This window comes from Gossypium raimondii, chromosome 8 (genome assembly GCF_025698545.1).
Source record: "Gossypium raimondii isolate GPD5lz chromosome 8, ASM2569854v1, whole genome shotgun sequence".
NCBI classification, from domain to species: domain Eukaryota; kingdom Viridiplantae; phylum Streptophyta; class Magnoliopsida; order Malvales; family Malvaceae; genus Gossypium; species Gossypium raimondii.
The window spans coordinates 53,807,341-53,823,282 of NC_068572.1; the positions used below are offsets into that span (position 1 = coordinate 53,807,341).

Genomic DNA, 15,942 nt, shown 5'->3' on the forward strand with positions numbered 1-15,942 from the left:
GTTTAATAAAATTTGTAAGCCTCTTATATGTTTAGATGGATGTTTCTTGAAAGGGTCTTACAAAGGTGAGATTTTATCGACTGTAGGTAGAGATGAGAATGATCAAATATACCCTATTTCATGGGATATTGTTAAGGTAGAGAATAAGGAAACATGGGGGTGATTCCTTAAAACTTTGCAATCGAATCTATAGTTAGGTGATGGTGATGGATTCAACATAATGAGTGATATGCTAAAGGTTAGTATCTTTTCTTTAATTTTTATTTAGTTCGCTTTTCATACAAATTTAACCATATTTATTGTATTAAGTTTGATATTTCTATTTTCTAAGGGTTTGGAACGAGAGATTGCATACATGTTGCCATGAGTGGAGCATTGTAACACCCCTAACCCATCTCTGTCGCCGGATTAGGGTTACAAAGTATTACTATACAAATCAGAAACAAAAACTAATATGCAATTTAAAACTTAACAATTAAAAGAGCTTAATTTAATTATAGCATAATACTCTTATGAGCCTTAAATTGAGCCTAAGAGGCCCTAAAAGTAACTTGGGAACACTCAGGGACCAAATTTAAACAAAACAAAAAATTTAGGAAAAAATTGAAAATTTGAGAAATAGGGGTCACACGGCCGTGTGACCAGGTCGTGTGGACATTCGAAGTAAGGACACACGGTCGTGCGCCCATGTGGCTATTCAAAATAGGGTGACATGGCTGTGTTGCAGGTCGTATGTCAAATCATGTGTGCATTCGATGTTGAGTCACACGACCATGTCGTAGGCCGTATGCCAGACCGTGTTACATACTAACTTGAGACACAATATCATGTCGTAGGCCGTGTGCCAGACCGTGTTACATACTGGCTTGAGCCACATGGCTGTGTCACTGGCCGTATTTTAGACCGTATGGATCCTGCTCCTAAATTTAATAAGACAAACGACTGTGTGGGGTGACCGTGTGTGGCACACGACCATGTGACAACCCGTGTCCTAGGCCGTGTGCAGCTCAAATTGCCCCTAAAACAAGCCATTTCAAATCCCATTTCTTAACTACTACATCTATAGCTACTTTCACATGCTTAAATCACATTCAAAATCACTTAAAGCATGTCAAGAATCATTCAACCTATAACTTACCAATATGCCATTCAAAGGCACCACATTTCACACACTAAACTTAATCCCATTCAACATCTCCAAGACCTAAATTGAACATATGCCAACCATGCCAAATAACCATTCCAAAACATGCCATCATACCATACAATATTATTATTTATAGGTCATGAATAAGGGTTCATTCACTCATATTTTCTCCTCTTATTTACATGCCATCATCTAACATTATTAACCACAATAAATTGGACACAACTAAAAAAATGCCAAATCACTCGAATAACTTTTTAACCCTATAACATGCCATTTATAACCATTAACCAAAATAACCAAAACTACCAATATGACGAATGAATAGCGTGACGAAGCTCCAACGAGATTCTAACCAATCGAGTTTTTCGATGATCTACAAAACAAAGAAAACACATACATAAGCAAGTAGTGCCTAGTAAGCTCGTATTAATAACTTAAACTTACCGTTTAAATTAAGTTAAATAATCAAAGATAATTTCATTTCATTATAGGCCAAACATCCTTTCCTATATACAAAAGTTCATAAGGTTTGTATGGAAACAATGCACTTATAAGATCAAATAAGGCATGGCAATAAACATACCAATATTTCAATTTCACCAACTAACATTTATGCTTATACCATGTAACTTCCTTTTCCTTAAACTATGCATATCCAAATTCCCATATCATGTATTTAATACCATAGCTTAATACATACATGTACTTATCCATTTGAACCTTGATTATCGGTTGAATCATATGAAATAACATTGACTACTCGAGAAAATACTCAGATATCCATTTAATTCTCTAAATACCACGAACATCATTAGTTAACATATTTATAGACATATGAAACATATAATCACAGCAAGGTATAGTATTCATTACAAACTATACTAGTCAAAACATTCATCTATCAAAATATATCGCAAATCCCATATGGTGAGTATTAATACCTTTCCTATTCTCATCAACTCCCTCACATTTCTTAACATTTACATTTCTTAATATCATAATGCATAATCTCTTTAACCTATAATGATAGTATAACATTTACCTCTTTTACACATATGTACTATTACAAACCACTTGCCGTTTCACATATCACATTTAGATTCTCATTTATTTCCATCTTTTAAACACTGTAAAAATGATTGAAACCTTAGTACACGTTTCATATTGTGTCATAGTCCAACTATGGTCTTGCATGTGCACTATCATGACCTTGTCATGGTCTTACATTCATAGTGCCATAACTTGGTTATGGTCTTATCATCAGAATGTCATAGCCCAGCTATGGTCTTACATATATATATATATATACTTCCATGGTCCAACCATGGTCTTACGACTGAACAACTGCCATAGCCTCACCATGGTCTTACGTATACATTGCCATGGTCTAACCATGGTCTTATATCCGAACAACTGCCATAGCCCTGCTATGGTCTTACATTTGTAATTGACATAACCTTGCTATGGTCTTATGTACAATGTAGCCTATCTCCATTTATCTCAGAAAATATCATTTTTATGACTTTTTACAATTCCAGTTCTATCAAAAAATCAATTTAAACATTATTATTATTTATATCATTTAATCTCTAACATTCATAAAAAATTATAAGTATAATTGAGTTCATATTAAATGAACTTACCTTGAGTAGGACGGTTGCTAAAACGGAGTCAATAACTAGTCCGAAACTTTAGTTTTTCCTTGATTTAAATCCAATTGTAGCGTTTCTTTATCGAAATAATAATTTTCACTCATTTACACCATTCAAACAACTTAAAATAATTAATTTAGCTTATAACCCTTAACAATATAATTTATGAAATTGCCCTCAAAGTTTACCTTTTATGCAATTTAGCCCCTAAACCCAAAACTTGCAATTTAACCATTTTTAATTAAAATTCATGCTAGCCAATTTTTACCTAGTCCCATAACTACCCATATTTATCATCAATTCACAATATTTTCCTTAAATTTTTCCATTTTTATAAATAAGTCCCTAAACCTTAAAATTGTTAAAAATTACTTAACAAATTATGTTTATTTAACAACCAAGCTTAACAATCTACGATGTAACTTAAAAATTATATCAAATTAATCAATGACATAATTTATAACATTTAACAGTTTTACAATTTGACCCCCGGGTTAGCTAGATTAAGCTAATACGAGCTCAAAAACATAAAATTACTAAAAACGAGACAAATATCACTAAAATGGTGGTTTTGGTGGCTAGCTTCCAAAATTGGGGGAGATGAAGTTGTTTCTTTTGTTTGTTTTAGTTTTATGCTTAATTACCATTTTGCCCTTATGATTGCTTTAAAATTCAACAAATTAAAGTCCAAAAACGTCCACCAATTAAAAATTTGTTATAATTACCATATAAGTCCATTATTAATTAATTAACTATTTAGATGATGAAATTTCTTAACCAAACTTTAATATGACCCTAATAACACTCCGTAAATATTTAATAAAATATTTATAGGTTCGGTTTATAGAAACCACTTGACTTTAAGGACTTGCCACTTGAACCTAATTGTTCATTTAAATACATAAATTATCAAATAAAAATTTATTATAACTCTATATTTGGCTCGTAAATATTATTATATGATATTTACGAACTCACTCATCGTATTTGTAGCCTCAAAATGAGTGTTTCTGATATCATTGAAAAATGGGTTGTTACAAGCATCGGTTTTGTGCAAGGCATTATTATGTTAATCTGAGGAAGGAGCACACTGGTGGTGACTTACATCATGCATTTTGGGCTTGTTGTAAATCAACAACTAAGGTCGAATATGAAAACAATATACAAAAAGTAGGTGCAATCAAGCATGAAGCCATGGTAGGTCTCCAAAGTTCTAAAATGAAACGTTATTGTCGAGCATTCTTCCAACCTAGATGTTGTGGTGGATAACAACTTTGCTAAAGCCTTTAATTTATTCATAGTAGGGGTAAGATTTATGGCTATTATTTTATTGTTTGAGGATAGTGAAGAATATGGCTAAATTGTAATGACCCAAATTCAAAGTTATCGGAATAGTGGTTTCGTAACCACAAATCTGATTTAAAGATAAATTTATTTTAATATTTTTGCATGAATATTGATATGATAGGAAAATCGTATGAAAATATCGATAGAAAATTTTAGCGATTTAGTGGTTAGTTAGAAAAAGAAATTATTGAAGAAACTGGGTAAAAATAAGGTATCCGGACTTTGATCTCGTAAAATGAGTCAAAATAATTTTATAAATAATTATGAAATATTAGTAATATGGTATAAAAATTTCGTTAGAAAATTTTAATGTTTGGATAGTCAATTACGTAAAAGGACTAAATTGAAAAGGTGTAAAAGTTACTAGAAGGATTAAATAGCTCAATTGTTAAATGAGGAGGGACATAAATTGTAAATAATCCCAAAAGAAGATATTTTAGGCGGCATACGTTGAGAAAAATCAGGAGAATTGAAGAATTAAGGGTAAAATTTGAATATTGCAAAAATTACTTTAAAAGTTAGGACTAAAGTGGAATATCTAGAATTCTCTTCATATTTTCTGCATTCTCATCAGCCAAAAACGTCCCAAGGGTTTCTTCAAGCTGGTCTTTCATAATTTTTGCACCAAGTGAGTTAATGCTTGCCTTTTTCTTGTAATTTTTGTGTTTCTAAGATTTTTACAACTAGGTCCTATTACTAAATTCATTAGTTTTTGATTTTATGAATGAAATGGAAAGTTGCTATGAATATGTGCTGGAAGTTTATGATGAAATAGGATGAAAGTGAAGCTTTAATTTGTTTATGAGATGATTTTATTAGGTGATTTCAATAGAAATTGATTTGTAGGACCTAATTGTGAAAAAGTTTGAAATTAAAGTCTAATGCTAAAATTCTGATTTCCAAAAGCTATAAAGTAGTTTAAAGTGATGGAATAATGTGTTAATTTAGGAAAAATCACTCAATTGAGAGGTTAATTGAGCAACGATGAAATTATCATTTATTGAAAGTTTAGGAAAATGGTAATTAACCTCATGCACTAAAACAGTTTGGACAGCAGCAGAGGGTTAACTTTGAAAATCACCAAAATTGAAGAAATTGAATTAGAGGATGAATAAAATATGAAATTAAAGCTTATTTAGTCTAGTTTCTTATAAAAGAAATGGTGTAAGCAATGGAATTGTAAATTAACGGATCTTAATTTGGAGTTCCATAGCTCAAGATATAAATAATTTAGTGATTGTGACTCAAGAAGACAACTTTGAATGCACTATAAATAATAATGGAATTTTAGAGAATGTTACATATGAACATGAAATGTATTAGATTAATGATTAAATTTATTTATTTAGATCCAAAAATTTAAATACTGAAGCTAGATCGAGGAAAAGAAAAGTTCGGGATTAGTAGATTTTATTTACTAACAAGTATCGAGGTAAGTTTGTGTAACTTGAATTATATTCTTAAATGCTTGAAATGTTTGTTATTGATGTGAATATGATTTGGATGTCTATTGTATGATAATTGATGAAGTATTGATATTCTTGATGAAAAGAGGAAATAAATCTCGGTTGAATGAAAGGAAAATCCGATGGATCTCTGAAAAGAAATTGACGGTAAAAAGGATCTAGCCTGGACGGGTGATCCTATTCTGATATAGCCCTCCCGAAGAATATGTGGAAAATGGATTTAGCACGGACGGGCAATCCGAATTAGGGTCTGAATTTAGCCTGGACTGGTAATTCAGATCCAAGCTCATTAGAGTAATTGTCGTTGCAGGGGATTTAGCCTGGACTGGTGATCCCGCTGTAAGGATGAGGTTCGTGGGAGTGTGCTCTCTGAAATGGAAATGTGCGTACATGAATATGAATTGACGGACCCGGGATTTGTACACTTAGGTGTACCCCTGAAAATCCATCGAAATTCCAAGTAGTTCAACGGGATAAATATGGAAAAATAACAAGGAAATGGAAATCATGGAATTGATGAGCTCATCAATCATGATATATATATTATTGATACCTGGAAATTATTGAACTAACTGGAATGTTGAGTTTGTGCATGATAGGGGAATAATGTGATGAATGGATGTATGAATGTTTATTGCATTGTATTAAAAATATTAGGTAAGTATAATTCTTGTTACATGAGCTTTCTAAGCACAAAGTGCTTACCCTGTTTCCTTTTTCCCTGTTTTGTAGTGTTAAGAGCTCAGAGGTCGGATTTAGTTGGAGACGCATCACACTATCAACCTTAAAATCTCGGTATATAAAGAAACTTAATTTGGAAATCAATGGCATGTATAAGCTAGTAAAGTAGATGTTAATGTGAAATGAATGTATAGTTAGCCATTGGTATGGCTAACAAATTTTGGTTTTGGTATGTGATGAGATTATCTTATGAATACAATAAATCTATCTTGAAAATATGTTGAAATGGATTGGTTGTGTTGGCTTGGTCTCGGTTTAAAATTTGCAGGGAGGATTAGATATTTATAAAGGGGTTATATTGAGTTTAAAAAAATCAGTAAAATCTGGTAATACCTCGTATCCTATTCTGGTGACGGATACGGGTAAGGGGTGTTACATTTGTTGGTATCAGAGCTACGGTTTAGCCGGTTCTCGGGCCGACGTAGCAAATATGAGATTAGCTATACATGCCATTTGAATTATTATTGATAGTGTGATATCTCCTGACCCTTTGAAATGTGATTTTCTTATAGTAAATGTCTGCCAACCGAGCTCAACCCGAGGAAGCCGAAAGTCATGCTTCGGCTTCAGAACAAAGAGAAGCTGAAGCTACTAGTAGTAGAAGGTTCGAGACAAGGGACCAAAGTGAAGAGGCTAAAATGGCCTTCTATCAAATGATGAATGAATGGTTTGCTCAGTATATAAGAACTAACCCTGTAGTGCAGCAAGCTCAAGCTCCCCCTCCTCCTCCTCCATCGATTCCCGAGATTCCGCAGGGTACAGGTGTCGAATCTATCAGAAAAGGGAAAGCTCCGGTCGATAAAATTAGAAAATATGGGGCGATTTAATTGAGCTACGTTAATGATGATTCGAACGAGTGAGTTTTGGTTAGAGAATACTATTCGGGTTTTGGAGGAATTATCTTGCACACCGAAGAGTAATCAAATGTGCGTTATCATTGCTAAAAGATACAATGACCACCGTGGAATACTAAAGTTTCAGTTGTTCCGAAAGAAGAAATTACATGGGAATTCTTTCAGACCGAGTTCAGAAAGAAATATATTAGTCAGAGGTTCCTTGATCAGAAGAGAAAATAATTTCTTGAGCTGAAATAGGGCAACAGATCGGTATCTGAGTATGAAAGAGAATTTGTCTGATTGAGAAAATATGCTCGAGAATGGGAAAAATTAGAAGCCGAGATGTGCAAACGATTTGAAGAAGGGTTGAATGAAGAGATTAAGCTACTGATCGGAATTCTTGAAATCCGAGAGTTTGCTACCCTTGCAGAGCGAGCTTATAAAGCAGAAAAACTGAGCAAAGAAAAGAAACAAGCTGAAAGAGAAGCTCGGGTTTTCAGTAAAAGATCGATGGAAAAATCTCAGTTTTCTGCTTCAAAGAAATTGAAGAAATACCAGGATCGTTTTACCTCAACTACTGGGTATTCGGGTAGAAAGCGAGGTTTTCAACGTACTAATCCAAGACCTTCCACTCTATCAGTGACCAGTGTTGGCAGTGTTGGCACCCCTAAGCTGAGATGCCAATACTGTAATAAAACTCACTTTGGTGAATGTCGATTAAAGAGCGGGGCTTGTTACCGATGTGGTTCTTTTGATCATTTCCTCAAAGATTGTCCAGAAATGGGTGAAAAAGAAGCTGAACAGACATCGAGGCTGAGTAATCTAGTTTCGAGGGGTAGGCCACCTCGACCATCTGGTGATGTCGGTGGTAGTCGATGAGCTACGAGAGATACTGCAGGCAGGCTTAAGGCACGAGCACCTGCTAGGACATAAGCCATCCGTGCTAGAGAAGACGCTTCAGCACCCGATGTTATTACTGGTACATTTTTTTACTTGATACTGATATTACTGCATTGATTGATCCTGGTTCTACACATTCTTACATATGCACAAAATTAGCATTTGTTAAAAATTTATCTGTTGAACATACTGAATTTGTGGTTAAAGTCTCGAACCCCCTGGGCCAGTCTGTGTTAGTGGATAAAATTTGTAAAAATTGTCCACTGATGGTAAGAGGTTATTGTTTCTCGGCTGACTTGATGTTACTCCCTTTAGATGAGTTCGATGTGATATTGGGTATGGATTGACTAACTCAGCATGATGCAGTAGTAAACTGTAGACATAAATATATTGTTCTGAAGTGTCAGAATGGAGAATTACTTCAGGTTAAATTTGATCAGACAGAAGAATTATCTAATGTGATTTCAGTGATGACAGCTCAGAGGTGTGTTAGAAAGGGGTATGATGCTTATTTGGCATATGTGTTAGACACTAAGGTATCTGAGTCAAAGATACAGGCAGTGCCAGTTGTATATGAATTTTTTGATGTGTTTCCAGAAGAATTACCGGGGTTGCCACCAGAAAGAGAAGTGGAATTTTCTATAGATCTAATTCCGGGAACTACTCCAATCTCCATAGCTCCGTATCGTATGGCTCCTGCAGAATTAAAAGAGTTAAAGACACAGTTGCAAGAACTTGTTGACAGGGGTTTTGTCCAACCGAGTCATTCACCTTGGGGTGCTCCGGTTCTATTTGTGAAGAAGAAGGATGGATCCTTAAGATTGTGTATTGATTACCGACAGCTCAACAAAATCACTATAAAGAATAAGTACCCATTGCCTCAGATTGATGATCTGTTTGACAAGTTGAAGGGTGCCACTGTATTTTCAAAGATTGATCTCCGATCTGGCTACTATCAGTTACGGGTAAAGGAGTTAGATGTACCGAAGATAGCTTTCAGAACCAGGTATAGGCATTATGAGTTTCTTGTTATGCCGTTTGGGCTGACTAATGCACCTACAATATTTATGGACTTGGTGAATCGGATATTCAGACCGTACTTAGACAGGTTTGTGGTAGTTTTTATTGATGATATCTTGGTCTATTCCCGAGACGAAAACGAGAATGCAGAACATTTGAGAGTTGTGTTGCAAATTCTGCGAGAAAAGCAGCTATATGCTAAATTCAGTAAATGTGAATTTTGGCTTCAAGAAGTGACTTTTCTTGGACATATTGTATCCGCGGAAGGCATCAGGGTAGATCCAAGTAAAATCTCAGCTATTGTCAATTGGAGTCCACCGAAAAATGTATCTGAAGTTAGAAGTTTCTTGGGTTTAGCTGGTTATTATCGGAGATTTGTACAGGGGTTCTCTATGATACCTTCTCCGATGACCCGTTTATTACAAAAAGATGTTAAATTCGAGTGGACTGATGAATGCCAGCAGAGTTTCGACCGATTGAAAGATTTGTTGACGAAAGCACCAGTGTTGGTACAACCTGAACCGAGTAAAGAATTTATTATTTATAGTGATGCATCATTAAATGGTTTAGGTTGTGTCTTGATGCAAGAAAGTAAAGTTATAGCCTATGTTTCGAGACAACTTAAGCCACATGAAAGAAATTACCCGGTGCATGATCTTGAATTAGCTGTTATTGTATTTGCATTAAAAATATGACGGCATTATTTGTATGGTGAAAAATGTCATATTTATACTGATCATAAAAGTCTGAAATATCTGATGACACAGAAAGATTGAATTTGAGACAGCGTAGGTGGCTTGAATTGATAAAAGACTATGATTTGGTTATTGATTACCATCTGGGTAAGGCTAATGTTGTAGCTGATGCTCTGAGCCGAAAATCTCTATTTTCTTTGCGAGCTATGAATGCCCAATTGTCTTTGGTTGATGATGGTTCAGTCGTAGCTGAGTTGAGAGTTAAACTGACATTTCTACAACAAATATATGAAGCTCAGAAAAATGATGAGAAACTACAGGCTAAACGGGTACAATATGAGTCAGGTAATGATTTAGAATTTCAGATTGGGACTGATGGTTGTTTGTTATTCAGAGGCAGAGTATGTGTACCGAAAAATTCAGAACTTATACAGAAGATTTTACACGAGGCACACAGTGGTATTATGTCCGTACATCCGGGAGGTAATAAAATGTATAATGATTTGAAAAAGATGTACTGGTGGCCAGGTATGAAACGTGATATCTCTGAGTTTGTATTAAGATGTCTGATATGTCAACAGGTCAAAGCTGAACATCAGGTACCTTTGGGATTGCTCCAGCCAATTACTATACTAGAATGGAAGTGGGAAAGAATTACTATGGATTTTGTGTCCGGATTATCATTGTCTCCGAAGAAGAAAGATGTCATTTGGGTGATCGTTGATCGATTAACAAAATCAACACATTTTATCCCGGTACGTATAGATTATTCTCTAGATAAATTGGCTGAACTGTATATATCTGAGATTGTCAGGCTACATGGAGTGCCAATCTCTATTATATCAGATAGAGATCCTCGATTTACATCTCGTTTCTGGGACAAATTGCAAAAAGCCTTGGGTACTCGGTTGTATTTCAAAGATCGCATTTCATCCTCGATGATGGCCAATCTGAGCGTGTAATTCAAGTACTGGAAGATATGCTCCGATGTTGTATATTATAGTTTGAAGGTAATTGGGAGAAGTATCTACCTTTGATTGAATTTGCTTACAATAATAGTTATCAGTCCAGTATTAAAATGGCTCCATATGAAGCTTTGTATGGTAGAAAATGTAGAACACCGTTATATTGGACCAAGCTCAGTGAAAAGAAGATACATGGGGTTGATTTGATCCGGGAAATAGAAAAAAGAGTCAAGGTGATTCGAGATAGTCTAAAAGCAGCTTCTGATCGTCAGAAGTCATATGCTGATCTTAAACGAAAAGAGATTGAATTTCAAGTGGGTGATAAGGTATTCTTAAAAGTGTCTCCTTGGAAGAAAGTTCTCCAGTTCGGTAGAAAGGGTAAATTGAGTCCAAGATTTATCGGGCCATATGAAATCATAGAAAGAATTGGACCGGTTGCTTATAGATTGGCATTACCACTGGAACTCGATAGAATTCATAATGTTTTTCATGTGTCTATGCTACGACGGTATCGATCAGATCCTTCACATGTTATTTCTCCGACAGAAGTGGAGATTCAGTCGGATATGACTTACAATGAAGAACTGGTCAAGATATTAGCACGAGAAACAAAGGAGCTTAGAAATAAAAAGATAAATTTGGTGAAAGTATTATGGCAAAAGCACGGGATTGAGGAAGCAACATGGGAACCGGAGGAGGCAATGAGGAAACAATACCCGAACCTCTTTACTGGTAAGATTTTCGAGGACGAAAATCCTTAAGGGGGGAGAGTTGTAATGGCCCAAATTCAAAGTTATCGGAAAAGTGGTTTCGTAACCACAAATTTGATTTAAAGATAAATTTATTTTAATATTTTTGCATGAATAATGATATGATAGGGAAATCGTATGAAAATATCGATAGAAAATTTTACCGATTTAGTGGTTAGTTAGAAAAAGAAATTATTGAAGAAATTAGGTAAAATAAGGTATCGAGACTTTGATCTCGTATGAAAATAATTTTATAAATAATTATGAAATATTAGTAATATGGTATAAAAATTTCGTTAGAAAATTTTAATGTTTGGATAGTCAATTACGTAAAAAGGACTAAATTGAAAAGGTGTAAAAGTTACTAGAAGGATTAAATAGTTCAATTATTAAATGAGGAGGGACATAAATTGCAAATAATCCCAAAAGAAGATATTTTGGGCTGCATACGTTGAGAAAAATCAGGAGAATTGAAGAATTAAGGGTAAAATTGGAATATTACAAAAATTGCTTTAAAAGTTAGGACTAAAGTGGAATATCTAGAATTCTCTTCATATTTTCTAAATTCTCATCAGCCAAAAACATCCCAAGGGTTTCTTCAAGCTGGTCTTTCATAATTTTTGCACCAAGTGAGTTAATGCTTGCCTTTTTCTTGTAATTTTTGTGTTTCTAAGACTTTTACAACTAGGTCCTATTACTAAATTCATTAGTTTTTGATTTTATGAATGAAATGGAAAGTTGCTATGAATATGTGCTGGAATTTTATGATGAAATAGGATGAAAGTGAAGCTTTAATTTGTTTATGAGATGATTTTATTAGGTGATTTCAATAGAAATTGATTTGTAGGACCTAATTGTGAAAAAGTTTGGAATTAAAGTCTAATGCTAAAATTCTGATTTCCAAAGGTTATAAAGTAGTTTAAAGTGGTGGAATAATGTGTTAATTTAGGAAAAATCAGCTCAATTGAGAGGTTAATTGAGCAAGGATGAAATTATCATTTATTGAAAGTTTAGGGAAAAATGATAATTAACCTCATGCACTAAAACAGTTTGGACAGCAGCAGTAGGTTAACTTTGAAAAATCACCAAAAATTGTAGAAATTGAATTAGAGGATGAATAAAATATGAAATTAAAGCTTATTGAGTCTAGTTTCTTATAAAAGAAATGTGTAAGCAATGGAATTGTAAATCATGAGATATAATAGGGTTTGCGAGACAAGGTCAGAATGAATTCGGGTTCCCTTGTTCTGACTTTGGAAAAATCATTAAAATTGTAAAAAAAATGATTATGAGTTATAATTTATATGGTTAGAATCCTTGATGAGTCTATTTTCAGAATAAACAAACAGAAACATCATTCTGTACAATGAGATAATTAATTTTTAGTGAAGAGGGGTCGGAACTGTCAAACAATGAAACATGGGAAAATTTAAAGAATAAAATGTACTTATTGGGTAGGCCAAAAATTCTGAAAATTTTATAGTAAGAAGATATGCGAGTCTAGTTTCAGGGAAAATTAACGAATCTTAATTTAGAGTTCTGTAGCTTAAGATATAAATAATTTAGTGACTGTGACTCAGTAAGACAGCTTTGAAGGTACTATAAATAATAATGGAATTTTAGAGAATGTTACATATGAACATGAAATGTATTAGATTAATGATTAAATTTATTTATTTAGATCCGAAAAATTCAAATACGAAGCTAGATCGAGGAAAAGAAAAAGTTCGGGATTAGTAGATTTTTATTTACGAACAAGTATCGAGGTAAGTTCGTGTAACTTGAATTATATTCTTAAATGCTTGAAATGTTTGTTATTGATTTGAATATGATTTGGATGTCTATTGTATGATAATTGATGAAGTATTGATATTCTTGATGAAAAGAGGAAATAAATCTCGGTTGAATGAAAGGAAAATTCGATGGATCTCTGAAAAGGAATTGACGGTAAAAAGGATCTAGCCCGGACGGGTGATCCTATTCTGATATAGCCCTCCCGAAGAATATGTGGAAAATGGATTTAGCTCGGACGGTAATTCAATTAGGGTCTCAATTTAGCTCGGATGGTAATTCAGATCCAAGCTCATTAGAGTAATTGTCGTTGCAGGATTTAGCCTGACCGGTAATCCCGACAATACTCTATGAGTTTATATTATGTGGATTTAACTCGACCGGTAATCCTGCTGTAAGGATGAGGTTCATGGAGTGTGCTATCTGAAATGGAAATGTGCGCACATGAATATGAATTGATGGACCTGGAATTTGTACACTTAGGTGTACCCCTGAAAATCCATCGAAATTCCAAGTAGTTCAACGGGATAAATATGGAAAAATAACAAGGAAATGGAAATCATGGAATTGATGAGCTCATCAATCATGATATATATATTATTGATACGTGGAAATTATTGAACTAACTTGAATGTTGAGTTTGTGCATGATAGGGGAATAATGTGATGAATGGATGTATGAATGTTTATTGCATTGTATTAAAAATATTAGGTAAGTATGATTCTTGTTACATGAGCTTTCTAAGCACAAAGTGCTTACCCTGTTTCATTTTTCCCTGTTTTGTAGTGTTAAGAGCTCAGAGGTCGGATTTGGTTGGAGACGCATCACACTATCAACCTCAAAATCTCGGTATATAAAGAAACTTTATTTTGGAAATCAATGGCATGTATAAGCTAGTAAAGTAGATGTTAATGTGAAATGAATGTATAGTTAGCCATTAGTATGGCTAACAAATTTTGGTTTTGGTATGTGATGAGATTATCTTATGAATACAATAAATCTATCTTGAAAATATGTTGAAATGAATTGGTTGTGTTGGCTTGGTCTCGGTTTAAAATTTGCAGGGAGGATTAGATATTTATAAAGGGGTTATATTGAGTGAAAAAAAATTAGTAAAATCTGGTAATACCTCGTATCCTATTCCGGCGACAGATACGGGTAAGGGGTGTTACAGAAATGATATAATATTTTGTCCTAAAATGTGTTGGAAATTAGAGAGAAACAAAGAACTTAGTGCTTTTTTTCATGTAAGATGGAATGGATTTGAAGGATTTGAAGCGGTCTATGGAGATGATGTTTATATGGTTGACCTTGTTAAATGGAAATGCACTTGTAGGGCTTGGGGATCTCACTAGTATCCCATGCCCTCATTCCATTGCTACCATATTGTGGAAGCAAGAAGATATTGCAACTTATGTCTTTGTTGGATATAGTACATATTTATATAAAAAAACTATATAAATGTGTTTTATCTCTTTTACCAGGTGAAAAATTCTGGACAAAAACAAACATGGGATAAGTTGATCCACCTATCATAAGGAAAATGCCTGGAAGACCCAAGAGATGCAGAGTGAAGGAAGTAGGTGAATCAAGTTGTGGCACTCGATTATTAATGAGAGGAAGGAAAATGAGATGCCAAAAGTGTTTCAAGATCGGAAACAATGTTAAGAGTTGTGTGAGTGTTTCTTGATTTATTTTTCTTATTCAATTTTATCATGCGTGTATTTATATAAATTTATGTTGTTGTTATTGTTGCATGGAACTTTGGCACGTATTAGTAATGGTCCAACCCAAAAAAAAAATTAACAAAATAAAAATAAAAATAAAAATTAGAAAAAAATCAAATATATATATATTTTTGTTTCCTGACCTTCTACAATCATAGTTAATAATCTCAATTCACTTAGTTCACTCTTAGAAAAGTAGGTTCCTTAAATATGTGCTATCAAAAATTTTAAAAATTTAATTATTCAAAATTAAAATGAGTTTCAAATCATATTATAACTCTAAACCATATCAAGGAAAACCTATTAGAGCATGAACTCAAATTCAAAATCTCTACTTGATTTCCCAATTAGATACTTATTTTGAACCCTTAAATCAGTTCTGAATACTCATAAAACAATTTTCAAAGAAAATTCAAAAGAATTCTTAATCAATTATCAAATTCCTTAAAGCAAATAAAAAAACGTAACCAAATACAAAACATAGCTTAAAATAACATCTTTTGGGTTTTAAATATTGAAAACCTGAAATTTCAACAACAAAACACAATTTAATTAACAAAAAAATTATAAATAAAAATTAGAAAAAGGTTTATAAAAAGAAAAAAGAAAAAGAGTTTTAAATAAAAAAATCAATCGACCCACTCAAGATAAAATACAAATCTTACTTGATATTAATTTTTTTCTTTGAGGTTTAGCTTTTGAAAAAAAATACGATTAAATTTTAGTAAAGAATTTTTCAAAAAACAGATTAATTTTTAATTAAGAAATTAAAACTTAAATTTTTTATGTATTTTCCATATCTAAAATTGTGATGGTTTCATATGCCATGTGTCAGGCAGACAGTATATGTGTCAAACATTCAAAACCAATGCCAGTAAACTAATTTATTCAGTAATCATCAAC

The 15,942-nt window shown here is 33.4% G+C and overlaps 1 protein-coding gene across 1 annotated transcript; it reads left to right on the forward strand.

Annotated features, from left to right (window-relative positions):
* The first annotated feature begins 7,534 nt into the window (after positions 1 to 7,534).
* Positions 7,535 to 8,071, forward strand: LOC105793421 (uncharacterized). The gene has a single exon (XM_012622333.2). It carries the CDS (start codon positions 7,535 to 7,537, stop codon positions 8,069 to 8,071), a length of 537 nt encoding a protein of 178 aa, XP_012477787.2.
* The last annotated feature ends 7,871 nt before the right edge of the window (positions 8,072 to 15,942 follow it).